At 41.0% G+C, this 16,925-nt stretch overlaps 1 protein-coding gene across 1 annotated transcript in view; it reads left to right on the top strand.

Annotated features, from left to right (window-relative positions):
- GRB2 (growth factor receptor bound protein 2) overlaps nucleotides 1–16,687 on the top strand; it is a 60,915-nt gene extending 44,228 nt beyond the window's left edge. Inside the window, exons 3-6 of the mRNA XM_063080627.1 lie at nucleotides 5,454–5,551; nucleotides 11,845–11,967; nucleotides 15,094–15,262; nucleotides 16,135–16,687. Of these exons, the coding sequence (XP_062936697.1) occupies nucleotides 5,454–5,551; nucleotides 11,845–11,967; nucleotides 15,094–15,262; nucleotides 16,135–16,320 (576 nt within the window). The 3' untranslated portion in view covers nucleotides 16,321–16,687. The remainder of the gene's footprint in view (nucleotides 1–5,453; nucleotides 5,552–11,844; nucleotides 11,968–15,093; nucleotides 15,263–16,134) is intronic.
- The last annotated feature ends 238 nt before the right edge of the window (nucleotides 16,688–16,925 follow it).

Here is a 16,925-nt window from a genome sequence, read left to right as displayed (position 1 = left end):
TGCCAATATTGTTATAAAATGGATAAGGAAGGGAATTAGCGATTGTAATGCTTGAGATCTGCATTTAAAATCTTTTTCGAAGTAAGCACAGAAGTATTATATGCTTGTATGAGTGTGTTTTCAGAATAAAACAAGAATCCCAGTCCTCTGTCAATATGTGTACTGTTGGTGCCTGTGGACAGCATTGCATCAAAGAGACCTAATTTAGGAAAGGTAAATCTCAGTCCCGCAGGACTGGTTGCCATGTTTCCTTGGATCTAGTGCTGCTAATGTGTAAAGCAGAGTAACCAGTATGAAGGAAATTTTGTCCACTAAGATAGTAGGAATGTAGCAGTATACTGTTTACTATATTGCTTATTACATTTTTTCATTTAATTCCCTCAGTAGCCCTGGAAGGTAGGTATTATCATCACTTTATACATAAGGAAACTGAAATTTAGAGCATGGTAGTTTGTCCAGGGTCTTTGTTCATTATTGTTGGTGAAGCTGGGATTTGAGCCCATGTGTCAGCCTCTTGAGTGAATTTTGTGTTTTTACCACTAGATCAGGTGCATCCTACAGGGTCTGAAACCTATGTTTTTTACTGCTGACTTTTTTCTTTTTATTTTTTCGACTATTCGGAAAGCTTCAAATTGGTATTGGTATAAATGGAAATCTTGCATTGTCTTTAGAATGATCTCTGATTGGGGGTGAGGCGTGGGGGCAGCAGTGAATGACGTTACCACAACCGCATAATATAGAAAAGTTGAACACGTTAACAAAGCTCTGAATTGTCCATAGTGAAGAAAGCTTTATTTCTGGGAATTTATTTTTTTTCATAGAGTAGCAATGGTGAGCTATCATCAGGGTTCCTGAAGTCTCACTGTTATTTCCCGCTTCCCTGAATATTTTGGGGGGTGTGAAGTTTGTACCTGAGGTGCATGAGGCCTTAATGTGCTTTTCTTATGTGTGAACTATAATATTGGTATATTTTCTTAACTGAAATAGTTCTAACTTGATTGAAGTATAGTACACATATAGAAAAATTCATATAACGACGGCTCAGTGAAGTCTCACAAACCACACACACCCACGGAAGTAGCACCAGGTCAAGAAATACAACATAAGCGACACCTCAGAAGGCCCCATTGTGTCCCTTTCCATTGACTGGAATATTTTTAATTTTCCTGTATAAAAATAAAGTTCGTCTCATTCCTCATCTCTTAAATTTCTTCCTCATTTGGACTCTAACGTTATTTTCAGAGTCTTCTTTGGGGGCGGGGGGACCTTCACTGCAATGCATCTCTTCCTCCTTTCATAATCTTTTTTTTTTTTTTTCTTTTCTTTTTCTTCATAATCTCATCTCTTGATCAGCCTACTTCCGTTAAACCAAACTGTTTTGTGTGGCTACAAAGTCAAACTCAAGGGAATATGAAGGTTGGAATAGAAAATGCAGCTGTGAGGCAGTTGCTAAGAACTTTTTGGGGGGATTTTCAAAACTGAACAAAACTTTGGTGAGCTCAACCCTGTATTTGTTAAGAGGTAATGAATGAGCAAATGTTAAGCTGTCTTCCGTTGTGGGAAAATGGTGAGGGGAGCAGCTTCCTCATTCTCAGAACTCTCCTCAGGCCTTCAGAAATTAAAATTATTTGTGAAGGTTGTGAGCTTTCATCCAAAACTATAGCAAATTAAATACAGTCTTTGTAGATGCAAACTCATCCACATAGGGTTCTGGTCTCCTTCTCCGCTGCACTTTAGGCTCATTTATGTTCATTTGTGTCATGTGTTTTGTATATTTAAACATTTGAATAAAACTTAATTTTTAAACATCTTTTAAATTATTTCATCCCACTTTCAGGGCTTCCATGTGAAAGCTGACGTGACAGTGGAGCAGTTCGGTTGTAAGACCTGGTCCCTGGCTCCCAGGGTGGTCCAGGGTTGCAGCTGCACTATACCTCCCGAGTTTTCCCTCCAGCAAAACCAACCTGTTCTTAAATTCTTAAATTAGACAGTTTTAGAGGCATGTGTAACAGCACCTTGGCTATCTGATAAAGTGATATTCCGTATACTAGAATTTTCCAAATAACCCAAATTTTAGCCATTGTTGTACTCAAACATTACATTTAAAAAAGCATTAAACCGAGCTGGCCAGTTAGCTCAGTTGGTTAGAGTGTGGTGTTATAGCACCAAGGTCAAGGGTTTTGGATCCCTGTACCAGCCAGCCACCAAAAAAAAAAAAAAAAAAAAAATTAAAAAGCATTAATTCTTTTTTTCCCCTGCCTTCTGGGGGAGAAAAACATACTAAATGCCTAGTAATAATTTTATTCTGTAGAAAACCACAGGTCTAAATTGGTGCCAAATCTGGATGTTGCCCTGGAATTTCCCTTACTGGGGTAGGGGCCACTTTTTAGGGGGGATTTGCCTCTATCTTGGTAAAGGTAACAAGAAGAATGTGCAGCGCTATGAACTCCTGGCATGTAACATGGTTGTCTTTTTCTGCAATATTATTGGTCACAGATCAAATTGGCCTTTTCTAAATAATTACCTTCTTCTGTGTTGATGCCCAAATAGGTCACCATCAGCTGTTTGTCATTGTGACTGTCCTGTATCTTCCAAGAAATCATAAGAGTGTGTACACACATCGCCATTTCAGGAATTCTTAAGGCATTTTGAAAACTTGTTCATAAGTCTACGGGGTTTATTATTATTTATAGGGGACAATATTTTATAAGAATTCTTAGGCCACGTTTTTCTTCAAACCTTATTTTTGGTAGATAACAGAAAGAATCTTGGCCTTTTAAAGTACTTTTCAGATACGTAGCTCCTTTTCTCAAATGCCACTGAGCCAGCATGGCAACAACATGACTGCAGTCGCAGCCACTTGGGAGGCTGAGGCAGGAGGATCACTTGAATCCAGGAGTTCTGGGCTGTGGTCCACTATGCTGATCCAGTGTCCGCATCAATATGTGACCTCTTGGGAGTGAGGCACCACCAGGTTGCCTAAGGAGGGGTGAACTGGCCCAGGTCAGAGAAAGAACAGGTCAGAAGTCCCATGCTGATCAGTAGTGGGATTTCCGCGCCTGTGAATAGCCACTGCACTCCACCCTGGGCAACACAGCAAAACCCTGAGTCTTAAAACAATAAATAAAAAATAAAATAAAGGGTAATTGAGAGTGTCTGTGATACCTGTGCAGGGACTGTGACAGTGGCATGGCAGGGAGAAATCCAGAGCACTCTCCTTCCCAAACCTTTGACCTTAGCGTGTGCTTTACAGTCATCTAGCAACAGAATACCTTTGTTGGCCACAGCATAGTGTAGTGTTTTTAAAATGAAGATTTAAAAATTATGAGTGTAAAACAACAAGACTTACTCAAAAGAATCTTAAAAAATAAAAATTGTAAATATCTTACATATTTATTTTAATTGTCGCAGTCTTTAAGAAAGTGTTATTATTTTTTTAAAGGGAGAAAAAAATGATGAATAGAAAAAAGTTTTCTTCATCATTACGCTATCAATATATTGGTGACTCTTGGAAACTTGGAGGCTGCTGGGATTTTCTAGTAGCTAATATTTTGGGGAGCTTACTGTTTGCATTTATTAACTCTTGCAAGATATGCCACCTTGTCATATGCATATTTACACTTAAAATCAGTGACTGGCACCTATGGCCAGAGGCTGGCAAGCATCACAAATAAGCACCAGCACTGCAAAACTCCTGAGGGCATAGCCTCTGTTCAGAAGTGAATTAGCCGTGATACAGCTTGGCTAGTTGTTGATTATCTGTCAGTCTTCTCTCTCCTTTCTAATGTTGCATCTCACTTTGAAATGTCATACTCTTTAAAGCAATCTAGGTTCTGATTTGGCTATGAGTACAGTATCGTTCAGCATCTTGAATAAATTATTTTGTAAAGAATTTGAGCAGTTATCAAATCTTATTAGTGAATCAATTTTTTCTGAATTTTAATGTCTATAACATTTTTTGAATTAATAAACTTTTTTTTTTAGAGCCGTTTTACGTTCACAGCAAGATGGAGCAGAAAGTTCAAAGTTCCCATTTACCCTCTGTCCCCACATACGCACAACCTCCCCCACTATCACCATTCTTCATTAGAGAGGTACATTTGTAACAATCAAGAAACCTACATTGACACATCATTATCACCCAAAGTCCATAATTCATGTTAGGGTTTCCTCTTGGTGTTGTACATTCCATGGGTTTTGACAAATGTATAATGACATGTATCCCCCATTGTAGTGTCCTATATAATATTTTCACTCTCCTAAATATCTTCTATGCTTTGAATAAATTATTTTGTAAAGAATTTCACCAACTTCCTCTTAGAACTTTGTTATGTAGTGTAGATTAACTACCACTGTACAAGTCCACATTTTCCTGCGCTTACTACTTTGGAGTTGTGCTCACATTTCTGTTTTCTCTTTTAAGTCACCAAATTTATGCCTTCTGTCCTTTGCCTTTTGTTAGAAGTCTAAAATTCATAGAGTGGCTTTTATACTCTGCCTAGTCCTGTTCTGCTCCTTTATATTATTCTACAGATTGCAGTGTCATGGCCTCACAGGACGCAGCATTGGAGGGAACACTTGCTTGGAATCTGAAAATCTGGGTGTGCTTATTAGCTATATGATGTCACTAGCTTGTAACTTTGGGTGGCCACTTCGTTTTTTTAGATCTGTTTTCACATTGGTAGAATGCAGTGGTCACTCTACGCCTTCCACCTGACTCGTGCTGCTTGGTATTGCTTGCACCATGAACTAACTTGAGCATACTTGGTTCTTGAGGGTTGTTGAAGTGAGTAGGATTTGCCATCTTTTTCGTTAAAATAGTTTTCCTATGCAAGGGAGTGTGGTTGTGCTCACAAGCAACAGTGTTATGGAGCTGTTTGGTGGATGGCCTGTACTTGGAATAACCTAGAGAAGTTATTAGGGTATCCCAGGACTGGATCACTGTAGATACTGGAGGGTGGCTCAAGATCTCTAGAGAAGTCTAAAAGCTTCTCTCTGTTGCTTTTACAAAACCTCTTATTTAAGACTTATTTACAGACTTAATTTAATCTTTATCAGGCTCCCTTTTATTCTGATGTCAGTATTTGCTTTCCAGAATATCCTCTCCAATTTTCTCTTTTTAAAAAACTAAATCTGTTGCTTTTCCCCTTTCTTCTTTCTGTTTTCCTACTGAGGGTTTAATTCCAGATGTTTGAGAGCCTGAATTTGGGTTTTCTGAGACGATTTCATTTTCTTTTTAACTTAACAGAGTTTAACATAGTGCTGGTTGTTTAACAGAGTTTAACGTAATGCTGGTTGTTTGAAGTTAAAAGAAGTCTTACATCCATGTAACTGATAATACTTTAAGACCTTTCACAGGCAAAGCTGAAAAACAGTAGCAGTTGTCTTGTGGCTACCCTTTTAAAAGGGAAAAGGAAATTATTGATTTTTTTCCTTGTCTTATTTCTTTTCAGGTTTTGAATGAAGAATGTGATCAGAACTGGTACAAGGCAGAACTCAATGGAAAAGACGGCTTCATTCCCAAGAACTACATAGAAATGAAACCACATCCGTAAGTTTGGCTCCACTGACTTCCTAAGGGACGGCCTACCTGCTTGTTTCAAATACTGTTTCTAAAATTGAGATCACTGGGATGGATGTCATACTTTTTATTCTGTCTTTCCAGGGAATTAACAAAGCATGTTGATTTTGCATGTTAATAGTATTGTATGGCTGGGCTGGCCAGTTAGCTCAGTTGGTGAGAGCACAGTCTTGTAACACCAAGGTCAAGGGTTCGGATCCCTGTACTGGCCAGCCGCAAAAAAAAAAAAAAAAAAAAAATCATGGTATATAATGATAGTATAATGGCCAATAATAGTATGGGTTTTAGATTGATAATAAGTATCAGTGATCTTCAAAAATAAAAGTTGTTTTTCAGGTCCATAATTCTTTTTCTATTAAACCCTTGACACCAGGTGTTTTTCATAATTCTGCATTTTTTGAGTTTTAGGAAGGATACTTACCATGTGGTTTTGTGTTTATATGTTTGATGACCCTGTGGGATAGTATCTTAATGTCTTTGTACTGCCAGAGCACAGCACTTAGCATATAATAGTTCTCCATAAATGTTTGTTCCTCTATCTTAGTGTTCCCACTTTAGAAAGAAATATACTCTCCTCCAGAATGCTGAGAGCAATGAACATTTTAAATTTCCTCCAGGACCCCCACCTCCTGATTTATATTGATATGTGACAGTGGGACACTGGGAACCCTGACAGATACTGTCCTCCCATCTTCACTCACTCCTCTTTCATTGGCCCTGCTCCTACCTCAAAAGCAGTCATTTGCATAGTTTGTGAGTATGTCAGAAAGAAGCCAAGGCTTTCGAGGCTCAGACTAGTTGCCATTGAGACGTTGTCTACTGGGTTTAACACCAAGTGGTGTGTAAGACTTTCAGATGACTTGCTTTCTCTAGTTGCAGCCCATTGGTCCCTCTCCCCTGTTATCACTGCTCTCACGTGATAGTGTACCTGTCATTTCTCTTCCCCCAAGTACCACAGCAAAGATCTTAATCACACGTTATGCTTCTTTATATTCCCCAAAATGCCCAAAATGTCATCTTACACGTATGTCATAAAGCTAGAAGGGGCTTTCAGGGTCATCTAATTCATTCTTCTTTATCCTGCATATTTTGAAAGCTTCTAGTATTTTATTTCACTGCCAGTAATTTATGAATGTAGCTGTCATTATAAAAGACTCAACAATACAGAAAACTGCAGAGCAATAAATGAGTTTGTCCCCATACACATACCTTTGCAAAGATAATGGCCACTAGCAAATAAATGTGGGCCGAACACTACCTTAGGAACTGAACCCCTAACCTGTTCTAAAAAGACGGTTTGTCTTCTGTAAAATGAAACAAATGATTCAGGAGCCTCCCTCTAAAAACTGTCTGTTGAGTTCATGGTGAATAATTATGTGGCAGGGACTGTGCTAGGTTCTGGGAAGTTGTGTAACTTGTGGTATAATAAAATTTCCATGGAGTTCATGTGAAAGCTTTTGAGATCACATCCGGGAAACTTTACCCTGGAGACTGAAGTTTGACAGTAGGAAGATGTTGATACCATGATGGAGAAACTGGGAGGTCTTCAAGGAAACTTCTTTTTACTTCCAGGAGAACTAGGCATCTTATAATGGCTCAATAAATGTTTCATTGAATGATTTACGAGGAGAAAACCAGTCTAATTTGTAGAGTATATTTTTCTAGTTTTTGTTTGGAATGAGCACTGTTTCTTATCTTCATAAATATATGAGTTTGATCTCCCCCCAAATGATTTTAGATTCCTTGAAGAATTTGTCTTCTGCTTTTTTACTCCATTATAACTTGTATCTTCGTACCAGCCAGCTGCCAAAAAGAAAAAAAGGGCTGGCTAGTTTGCTCAGTTGGTTAGAGCGTGGTGGTATAACACCAAGATCAAGGGTTTGGATCCCCATACCAGCTAGCCACCAAAAATAGTAGTAATAATAACTTGTACCTTGCTTTTGCACATGGTAACTCAGTAAATAGTTTTGAATCGGTACTCAGGCCGAAATTCTTTATAATAGAAGCCAAAAGCATTAAATGTTCAAAGGCATATGCACATAAGATTGGGGGTTAGCATGCAGCCATGCCCAGGTTACTAAAATATAGGCACAAGTGGTGATGAACAAGAAGCTGAGCATGACTTTCTTACAGATTTCCTGTGAAATGTGCTAAGCACAGCTTTGCATTCTTACAGCCATTTAGTGTCAGTATTTGCTTCAGGTGGTTGTTCGTGCTTTTCATGGAATGCACTCTACAGCAGAAGCTTTGGGCAGTAGTTACTGGGAGTGTGAGGGGCCACTGGGTCACCTAGCACATACTCCCTGAGTCCCATATAAACCAAATTATTTGTGCATTTCTGTTTCCGTCAGTCCATCCTCAGAATAAACCCCATATCAAGGTTGATTAAACTTTTTCTGTACGAGCTAGATAATAAATATTTGAGGCTTTGTGGGCTACATACAGTCTCTGTCTTGTCAAATATTCTTTTTTAAAAAAAATTTTCTCTTAACAATTGCTCAACATCACTCAGCATTCGGGAAATGCAAATCAAAACCACTTTGAGATACCATCTCATTCCAGTCTGGATGGCTAAGATCCAAAAGACTGAGAATGATAAATGACAAGGTTGCAGAGAAAAAGGAACCCTCCTGCACTGTTGGTGGGACTGCAAAATGGTGCAGCCTTTATGGAAAATGGTATGAAGATTCCTCAAACAATTACAGGTAGATCTACCATATGAGCCAGCTATTCCACTGCTGGGTATATACCCGGAGGAATGGAAATCATCATGTTGAAGGGATACCTGTACTCCAGTGTTTATTGCAGCACTCTTTACAATAGCCAAGAGTTGGAACCAGCCTAAATGTCCATCAGATGAGTAGATAAGAAAAATGTGGTACATCTATACAATGGAATACTACTCTGCTATAAAAAAGAATGAAATACTACCATTTTCAGCAACATGGATGGACTTAGAGGAAATTATATCAAGTGAAACAAGTCAGGCACAGAAAGAGAAATACCACATGTTCTCACTTATTTGTGGGAACTAAAAATAAATAAGTATACAAACCAACAGTGGGAGGGGGGAGAAGACAACCATCACAACAATTCCTTGAACTTGTTAAGACAAGTGAACAGATATGATGTTGATGAGGGGAGGGGAAGGGGGGAAAAGGAATTGGTAAAGGCACACGAAAATCAACTACGTTGTGTATTGATAAATTAAAATTTTTTTAAAAAATTTTAATTAAATAAATACATTACACAGAAAGAGAAAAAATAACAACCTATTAAAAATTTTAAAAACAGTCGTAGGTTGTGGGCCATACGAAAACAGATTTAGGCCAAGGACCATAGTTTGCTGGCTCCTGCTCTAGATCCCACGATAACAAAATCAACTTAAGTTCCTTTTCATGTTCATATTTTCAGACTGAAAGCAAATTTAACAGAACAACATACTGTAATTTTTATATTAAATAAAATGCGTCTCTAAATCCTTGTTTTTCTTCAGATTGTTTCAGGTAGTAACACAGGCCTTTTGAATCGGACTGTTGAGAAAACATAGGAAAAGGCCATCTTCCTTGGAAAGTTAGTTACTGGCAGGTTGATTGGGAGAGTCACTGTTGTGCCTTGACCTTTCCCCCCACTGTAACAAACTTTGGAATAATTGATCGGGAATCATCCATCCAGCACAGGCTCCACTGTGGTGTTATTCTCAGACTCTAGCTGAAGGCTAGGCCGTGCTCATCCACTCTGAGCTCTGAAAAAGGAAGCTAAAAACTTAAAAACCATTATTTATCCAAGTCTGCCATATTGCTAAAAGAGACTGTGCTTGTGCCTGTGTGGTGGTATGGGCTTACAGGCAAAGTTCCCATTATAGGACTGCTCTGTGGCTGGACTTTTGCAGGTGTAGGATCAGGTCAGTTTCATAGCTGTGGTGCAGCACAGAGTCCCTCCCCTTCTCCCCCCCACCCCTTTTTTTTGTTTAGGTCAGGAAGGGCGCAGGAAGTATAAAATGAAATGCAGCTTCACCTAATACAGCATTTGAATTAACAAATTAAACACAAACTACAAAATGATTGTGGGCATTTGTGTTGTAACATGAGTTGTGTATAATGGGGGTGGATCCAAATATGTGTTTTTCATATTAAATGTACATGGACAGGAGCCTATGGGATGTATAAAGAATTAAATTGGGAAATAATCCTTCTCCTCCCCTTAGCTTTCTCCCTTGCTATTTCTTTTGTAGTATAAACTCATCTTTTAAAAGCTTTTTAAAACATTTGACCATATATCGACAAAATAAAATTTTAAAAAAAACAAAAAAAAAACATTTGACCATAGGCATGTAGTTATACCATTAAAAGAAGTAATCAAATATATAAATGATATCAAAGTTTATGGAAATGTAGAGTGGTGGTATTTAAATGTTTTAACTGGAGTGTGGGGGACATCTTTTAGAGAGAGCACATGCGTGCCTGTCTGTTTAGTAGAAATAGCAGATATAAGAGAAATTTTTGTTTAATAAAATGGTCTCCAAACCATTTCTTTTTCGAAATAGAAATTTTCTATTTCTCTGAGTTCTTGTAACGGGTGTGTTTATTTTGTAAAAATGCCAATTAGATTGCTTTTCTATATTTGTAATTTATACTTACACTACAGTTTTTAAAATTGAAAATAGAATTGAATTCATTTTAAGCTGGGGGCAAGAAAACACTGCCCTATGTATTTGTGCACCATGGGGAAAGTTCTGAAGACATACAAATTATAACTGCCAACAGTTGCTGCCTCTGGGGAGTTTTCCCAAGGGGAGAGTCTTGCTTTTTATTTTTAATTCATGCACATCTAGTCTGTTTTAATTTATATCCATTACTTTATACCTTTAAAAAAGGAAAATCCCTGTCTGGTGGGAAGATCTTGGGGGTCTAGGAGGAAAGAGAATGTGGCTGTTGAGAAACGTCCCCCCTGCCCGGGTGCAGTGTGAGAGAGCGGAAGCACGGCCCTCGTGTGGATCTTCACTGTCGCACCTGGTCACGTGCATGCTGTGCACAAGTACATTACAAGCCCGAGAGCACCAGAGACTAGAAGATGCTTAAATGGTCTCGATACTGTTAGCTGTCCTTTCATATTTAGAGACCATTCTGTTCTATTAATACACGATTTCTCTTGTGTGGCCTGATTGCCAGGCACTGCAGGATTTACCCTTGAGTTATTTGTAGAAGCAGGAGGATGGATTTGTACCAGCTCCTCAGTAGCCTGGTCTTAGAGTATGCAAAATGAGAGAGATGAAGTCGGTAGATGGAGGAACTGTTCAGAGGTCTTTATTAGCTATAAATAACATTTTTGCTTTCTAAAAATAGTAAAACAATAAAGTCAGTTTTGAAAAGAGCATTGCTTTCATGGTTCCTTCATCCTAATTAGTAATGGTTTTCATTTGAAACAGCCAGTGACTCTAAGCTCTTTTAGAGGCGTTCCCCCTCCTCTTCTTCCTGGTAAGCCACAGGCCAGTTGTTCCCATAGTTTTCTGCAAATTCAGCCACTCGCTCTTCTGGCCAAGGTGCATTAGCATTGGGAGAAGAAGAGTCTATAACTTGCTTCAAGTGAAAAATCTTAATTTTGCAACTAGCTGCTATGCACGTGGTAAATTATAGTGTTCCTGACGGCTTCTAAAAGCTAATCTCTGAGCAGTGACCACAGAGAGAGGCCCTGAGAGGAAAGCAGACCTTAGTTACTGGTAGAGGCTGCTCTCTCAGGCTGAACCTTTTCCCTTTGGGCTGTTAGCAGAAGTAGCTCTGTCTCCATCTTCTGGGCCCTGCAGGTTTCCTCCCCTTTTCTCTTATTCCCAGTGTAGCAAAGCTATGACGTTACCAAATGGCTGCACGAAGGGGCCTGTCTCCCCTTGTGTGGTTCATCCGGTACTCCTCAAATCCTCAGACCTGGGCTTTCCCCGGGTGCCTTTCTGATGAGTCAGTAGGGAGCCCAGTGAGCTTTGGCCTGGGAGACCCATTTTTTAAGTATCTTTCTCTATAGAAAAAGTGGCCCATGCCAGTGCCTCGATGAGTCACTTTCTGGAAAGTAGAGTAGGGTGGAGTCATTTGAAGGTCTACCTCTAGGGGATAACCTGACGGAACATCATTATCGGGCATGGTAAGACTGGAGGGTAAAGAGGGAAGCCCCTTCCTCCGGCAAGGAGTGTTCTGTTGCTCACATTTCGGAGGCTGAATATCCCGTCTCTTTGTGGGGAAGCAGATGTTGACTGGCTTGCCTTCCTTCCTTAGGTGGTTTTTTGGCAAAATCCCCAGAGCCAAGGCAGAAGAAATGCTTAGCAAACAGCGGCATGATGGGGCCTTTCTTATCCGAGAGAGTGAGAGTGCTCCTGGGGATTTCTCCCTCTCTGTCAAGTAAGTATTTCCTGCTTTAGATGCCTGGAATCCTGTCCCCAACTGATCTAAACTGTGAAGCCATCGGTCAGGTGTCTAGCTACACACAAACTAATGGAGATTTAGCCTAAACAGTATATTGGTTTTACATTAAAATCCTAATTTGGGGCTGCTTAAAAATTAGTTCTTGCAGCACTGGGTTTAGATTCTCATGTGGAAACAGTCTTTAGGAGCTGAGCAGCAGCTCCCCTTCAGGCAGCATGTGCTTGCCAATGTTCCCTGTCCCCTCTGCCTATTAGTTCTCCCTCATTGGAGCACCCTAGCCCTGTGTGGGATTCCTGCAGCTCTCTCCAGTGGAATAACTGATGGCCATTTCAACTGTCTTTGCTTGCTTTTACCAGATAGCTAGCTCAAATCTAGCACCCCCTTCCCAGGCCTTTCACATTAACTTAAGAAGGTTATCACGAGGGGTTTGGAGATTTTGCTTTCCCTAGGGGTAAATTTAAATGTGGTAGGGAGCTGATAAGCAGGGAATAGGGAAGACAGAGTTTTACCACTTTGGGAATCATGGAGAATATAAATTGGAACTTTAAGGATTGTAAGCAAATCACACCTCATCTGCGCAATAAGGATTTTGAATTAGATTGTTATTTCCATATGTTTTTTGGCTTTCAGTCCTTTTCTAGCTAATATATTAGCACAGGAAACACTCCCCCAGGAATCTTACAAATCACTTTATTTATATACAAAGAAGTGATTAGGTTAAACACTCAGATCACTATTTTATTATAGATTACATCAAGATTGTTTTTGAAAGGAAGGCTATAAAACAATCTTTAATTTACAAATGATGTAAAACATGAAGCTTTTCAATTTCAGAAATGAACTTAATATCTTGTTTTATTTTAGGAACAATGTATGGTTCAAGGGTAGTGTTTTTTTTAAATGTAGATTTAAATTTATAGTTGTGTTCTTTTTCTAAATGAAGATATGAGAGGTTTCAGTGATATTTGTAATACTTCACAAATACATTTGCAGTGGAAGTTTAATTCCTAACGTGAAAAGGTCAAACTGGATATAATGATCAGTTTTCCTCTTGTAACAAGGGCTTTTTGAAGGTTTTGATTGAACATATATGCAGGTAAGGTCTAATGAAGAGCATGTTGGGTGGGTTTGTGGAATTATCTTTATGCTTCTCACTGATTCATATGTCATCTGTTTTCCTTACATTTTGTACTGATCCAAGTATAAATTAAACTGTAGGACAGGGAATACAAGCAATTAGTCATTGGGCGACAGCCAGATTCACTTATTGGGACAATCACAGTGTTGGGCTGGGGGCCTGCCAGTCTGCTGGGCACCAGTCACTGCGTATGCAGGACTCTCCAACCCCACTCTCTTTATCAAATAAAACCCTTTAAGGACCGAGCTCGTGGCGCACTCGGGAGAGTGCGGTGCTGGGAGCGCAGCGACGCTCCCACCGTGGGTTCGGATCCTATATAGGAATGGCCGGTGCGCTCACTGGCTGAGTACCGGTCATGAAAAAGACAAAAAAAATAAATAAATAAAAAATAAATAAAACCCTTTAAGAAGTTAATGTATTTATTGTTTTAGAAATAAATTTGAAACATGTCATTACTACCTTTAACAACACAAACACCTTTGCGAATCAGCAGTCTCTGAGACATTTCTCTATTTTCAACACGTTCTGAGTATGTGGTTTAGAACACTGTAGTTGACGTAACACTCACTGTCAGGCATGCTACACTCATAGAAACCGGCTGCATTGCACTGGTGGGAGTGGCCTCTGTGGGGCCAGAAGTGCCATTTGAATATGCCCTTCATAATGAAGCTCTCTCCCATGCATATTTTCTCCTGCATGAAAAGCAACAGTGTTTCTGCACACTCGCTATCCTGCACTCAGCGGCTCCCTTGGAGCGCAGTGCTGCCACCTGCAGGATGGTTTTTAGGAAGTGTTTGGTTTCTTGAAGCTTCAAGACTGAGGGAGAGGAGAGACCCATGCATTGAACAGTGTTTACAGAGAGCCTTGTGAGGGCATCGCAGTGCACAGGACAGGCAGAGCCCTCACTGAGCTCACGTTCTAGCTGGTACTGCTATGACAGACCCCGTGGGCCAGTGCCAGTCAGTCACACGCTTGCTGGTTTTGCTGACCAGTGTAAAAGGGAGCATGGAGAAGTTTTTGGTGCCTGGGCCTTTTTTTTTTTTTTTTTTTTTTTTAAAGAAAATGTAATTTTATTATTATTTTTTACATTCTAGGATGTTGTTGTGGAGCAGTTGGAAGGGAGAGGGAGGGGGAAAGGGAAAGGAAATGGGATGGAAGAAGGAGGAGGGGTGGGATTGAGGCCTGTGGCATCCCCTTCATTCCCACAGGGGAGACCGGGGGGTTTCCAGCGGTGGCTTGGTCATTGCTGGGCTGGGTACAGATGTCAATTGGTGTGGCAAAAGCCCTTGCCCCCCACCATCACAGCTCAGGAACCCAGGCCCCTTCTTGCTGAAGCTTGGTGGTTGTTGCTGGGCTGGTTGCATGTGTCAGGGGGGCGTGGCTGAAGCCCAAGGCCCCCCACTGCCCCGGCTTAGGAGAGCCCGGGCACTTCCTGAGGTGGCTTGGTGGTTGTCACAGGGCTGGCTACGGGTATGGGGGAGGCATGGCTGAGGTCTGGGCCTCTTTTATTGTCCCAGTATGTCCTTTTGTTCTAAGACCTTTTTCCCATGAATAACTAAAATTCCTGAATGGAAAACAGGGCTGTCTTAAGGAAGGCTCTGTATTATTTGGTACAGTACAGAGGATATAGAAGTGTGTGGTAAGTTAGCACATATTCTTTTTATCTTACAAACATCTTCAGAAGTAGATTGATGGATGGGGTTTTTCCCTGTCTAGCAAGGATTCTTCATATTGTTGCTGGTAACCATCAGTCATATGGAAGGGTACCAGGGATGCTCTGCGACTTCCCAGCTCTCTCCAACCAAGGAGTCCTATTGCTGTACGGTCCCTGGGCCCCTCAGGCTGTGAGCAGTGTTACCAGAATAATGGCTCTCTCAAGACACCTCCTATATAGGCAGGTGGCCCCCGATTAGCTAGGATAGAACCCTTTGACCGGTTCACCTGTGTTCTCTGCCCCTCCCCAGGTTTGGAAATGATGTGCAGCACTTCAAGGTGCTCCGAGATGGAGCTGGGAAGTATTTCCTCTGGGTGGTGAAGTTCAATTCTTTGAATGAGCTGGTAGATTATCACAGATCTACATCCGTCTCCAGAAACCAGCAGATATTCCTGCGGGACATAGAACAGGTGCCACAGGTAAGCCTCATAAGGGAGACAGAGGGATCACTTTTAGCAGTTAAGAATAACTCCTTAAGCAGTAGGTGCATTTCAAAGGATTATTTCTGGGGCTTCTATGTTTGAAACATTGCCCTTAATTCACGTTTAAGGTTTGTAGTTTGAAATAAAATGTTTTTGCCTTTTCCAGGGGCTGCCTCTCTGAGGTGGGTTTTTAGTTTACCGCCTCTCTGAGGTGGGTTTTATTTTACCACCTCTCTAGGGAGATGGTCTTCAACACGTGCTCTCAAATACGAGGGGTCTTGAGAAAGTTCATGGGAAGAGTCATATTATCTTTTAATTCTGTCTTTCCATGAACTTTTTGAAGTATCCTCATATTCTCTCCCTGGAAACAAATTGTGAGGAAAATCATGTTTGTGAGGGAATGGGGCCCACGCTCATTTCTATATTTCTGTTCCTAATATCCCAGCCTTAGGTTAGGGTTAGGACCACTTTAGCTCTTGACTTTTTGACACCATAAAACCTTAAGGGTGTTGCAAGTGATAGGAACTCAAGCACTTTCAAATCCTGGGACTGTGAACGAAGCCCACATGGCCATCGCCCAAGTACTCTCCCCTCCTGGCAGCACTTGCAGCGCTCTGCTTGATAGTGTGGCACACTTGGCCACCTCAGTGAGATATACCCTGGAAAAGCACTGGTGAAAGATTACACCAAACCTACTTAGAGTAAACTTAGAACATATGAGAATAAATGTTGGGGGGGGGCAGGAGGTTATTTCAGGAAACGTGAACAGTTTGGCACACAGTGGTTTCCCCTTGTAGCCAGCCTGCCTCGTGAGGTGGCTGCCCACGGTCGCGGGTGCATGTGTGTGTTTCCCTGCTCTTCTTTTGCAGCAGCCGACATACGTCCAAGCCCTCTTTGACTTTGATCCCCAGGAGGATGGAGAGCTGGGCTTTCGTCGGGGAGACTTTATCCACGTCATGGATAACTCAGACCCCAACTGGTGGAAAGGGGCTTGCCATGGGCAGACCGGCATGTTTCCTCGTAATTATGTCACCCCTGTGAACCGGAACGTCTAAGAATCAGGAAGAGATTATTTAAAGAAAGCGAAAAATTTAAAACACAAAAGAATTAAACCCACAAGCTGCCTCTAACAGCAGCCTGTAAGGGAGCTCAGAACACCTGGCTGGGTCACCCTGGTGACCCTCTCACTTTGGTTGAAACTTTGGAGGGTGGGAAGGGGGCGTTGGATATAAAAATGCCAAAACTTACCTATAAATTAAGAGAAGAGTTTTTATTACAAATTTTCGCCACTGCTCCTGTTTCCTCTCCTTTGTCTTTTTCTTCATCCTTTTTCTCTTCTGTCCATCATTGCATGATGTTTAAGGCCACATATAGTCCTAGCTGATGCCAATAATAAAAGAAAAGAAACCAAGTGGGCTGGTATTTTCTCTATGCAAAATGTCTGTTTTAGCTGGAATGACTGAAAGGAGAAGCATTGTTTCTGTGCTCTTCGCATATACACACAAAGCAGAGGGGCCGGGCCCCGAAGCCTCTGAGGTTTAGCTTCTGCCAGAGGAGGGGGCGCATGTAGGACTCTGCCCTCCGGCCCCTGGCCCCGGTACATTTTGTCAAAGTTGGACTTAGCGTGGGGTGGAAGGAAGGCATGTTGCCTGCCCCTCTT

Source organism: Cynocephalus volans, chromosome 16, assembly GCF_027409185.1.
Source record: "Cynocephalus volans isolate mCynVol1 chromosome 16, mCynVol1.pri, whole genome shotgun sequence".
Taxonomy (NCBI): domain Eukaryota; kingdom Metazoa; phylum Chordata; class Mammalia; order Dermoptera; family Cynocephalidae; genus Cynocephalus; species Cynocephalus volans.
The sequence above is the reverse complement of the archived record's forward strand: the minus strand, read 5'-3'. Positions and strand labels throughout refer to the sequence as shown.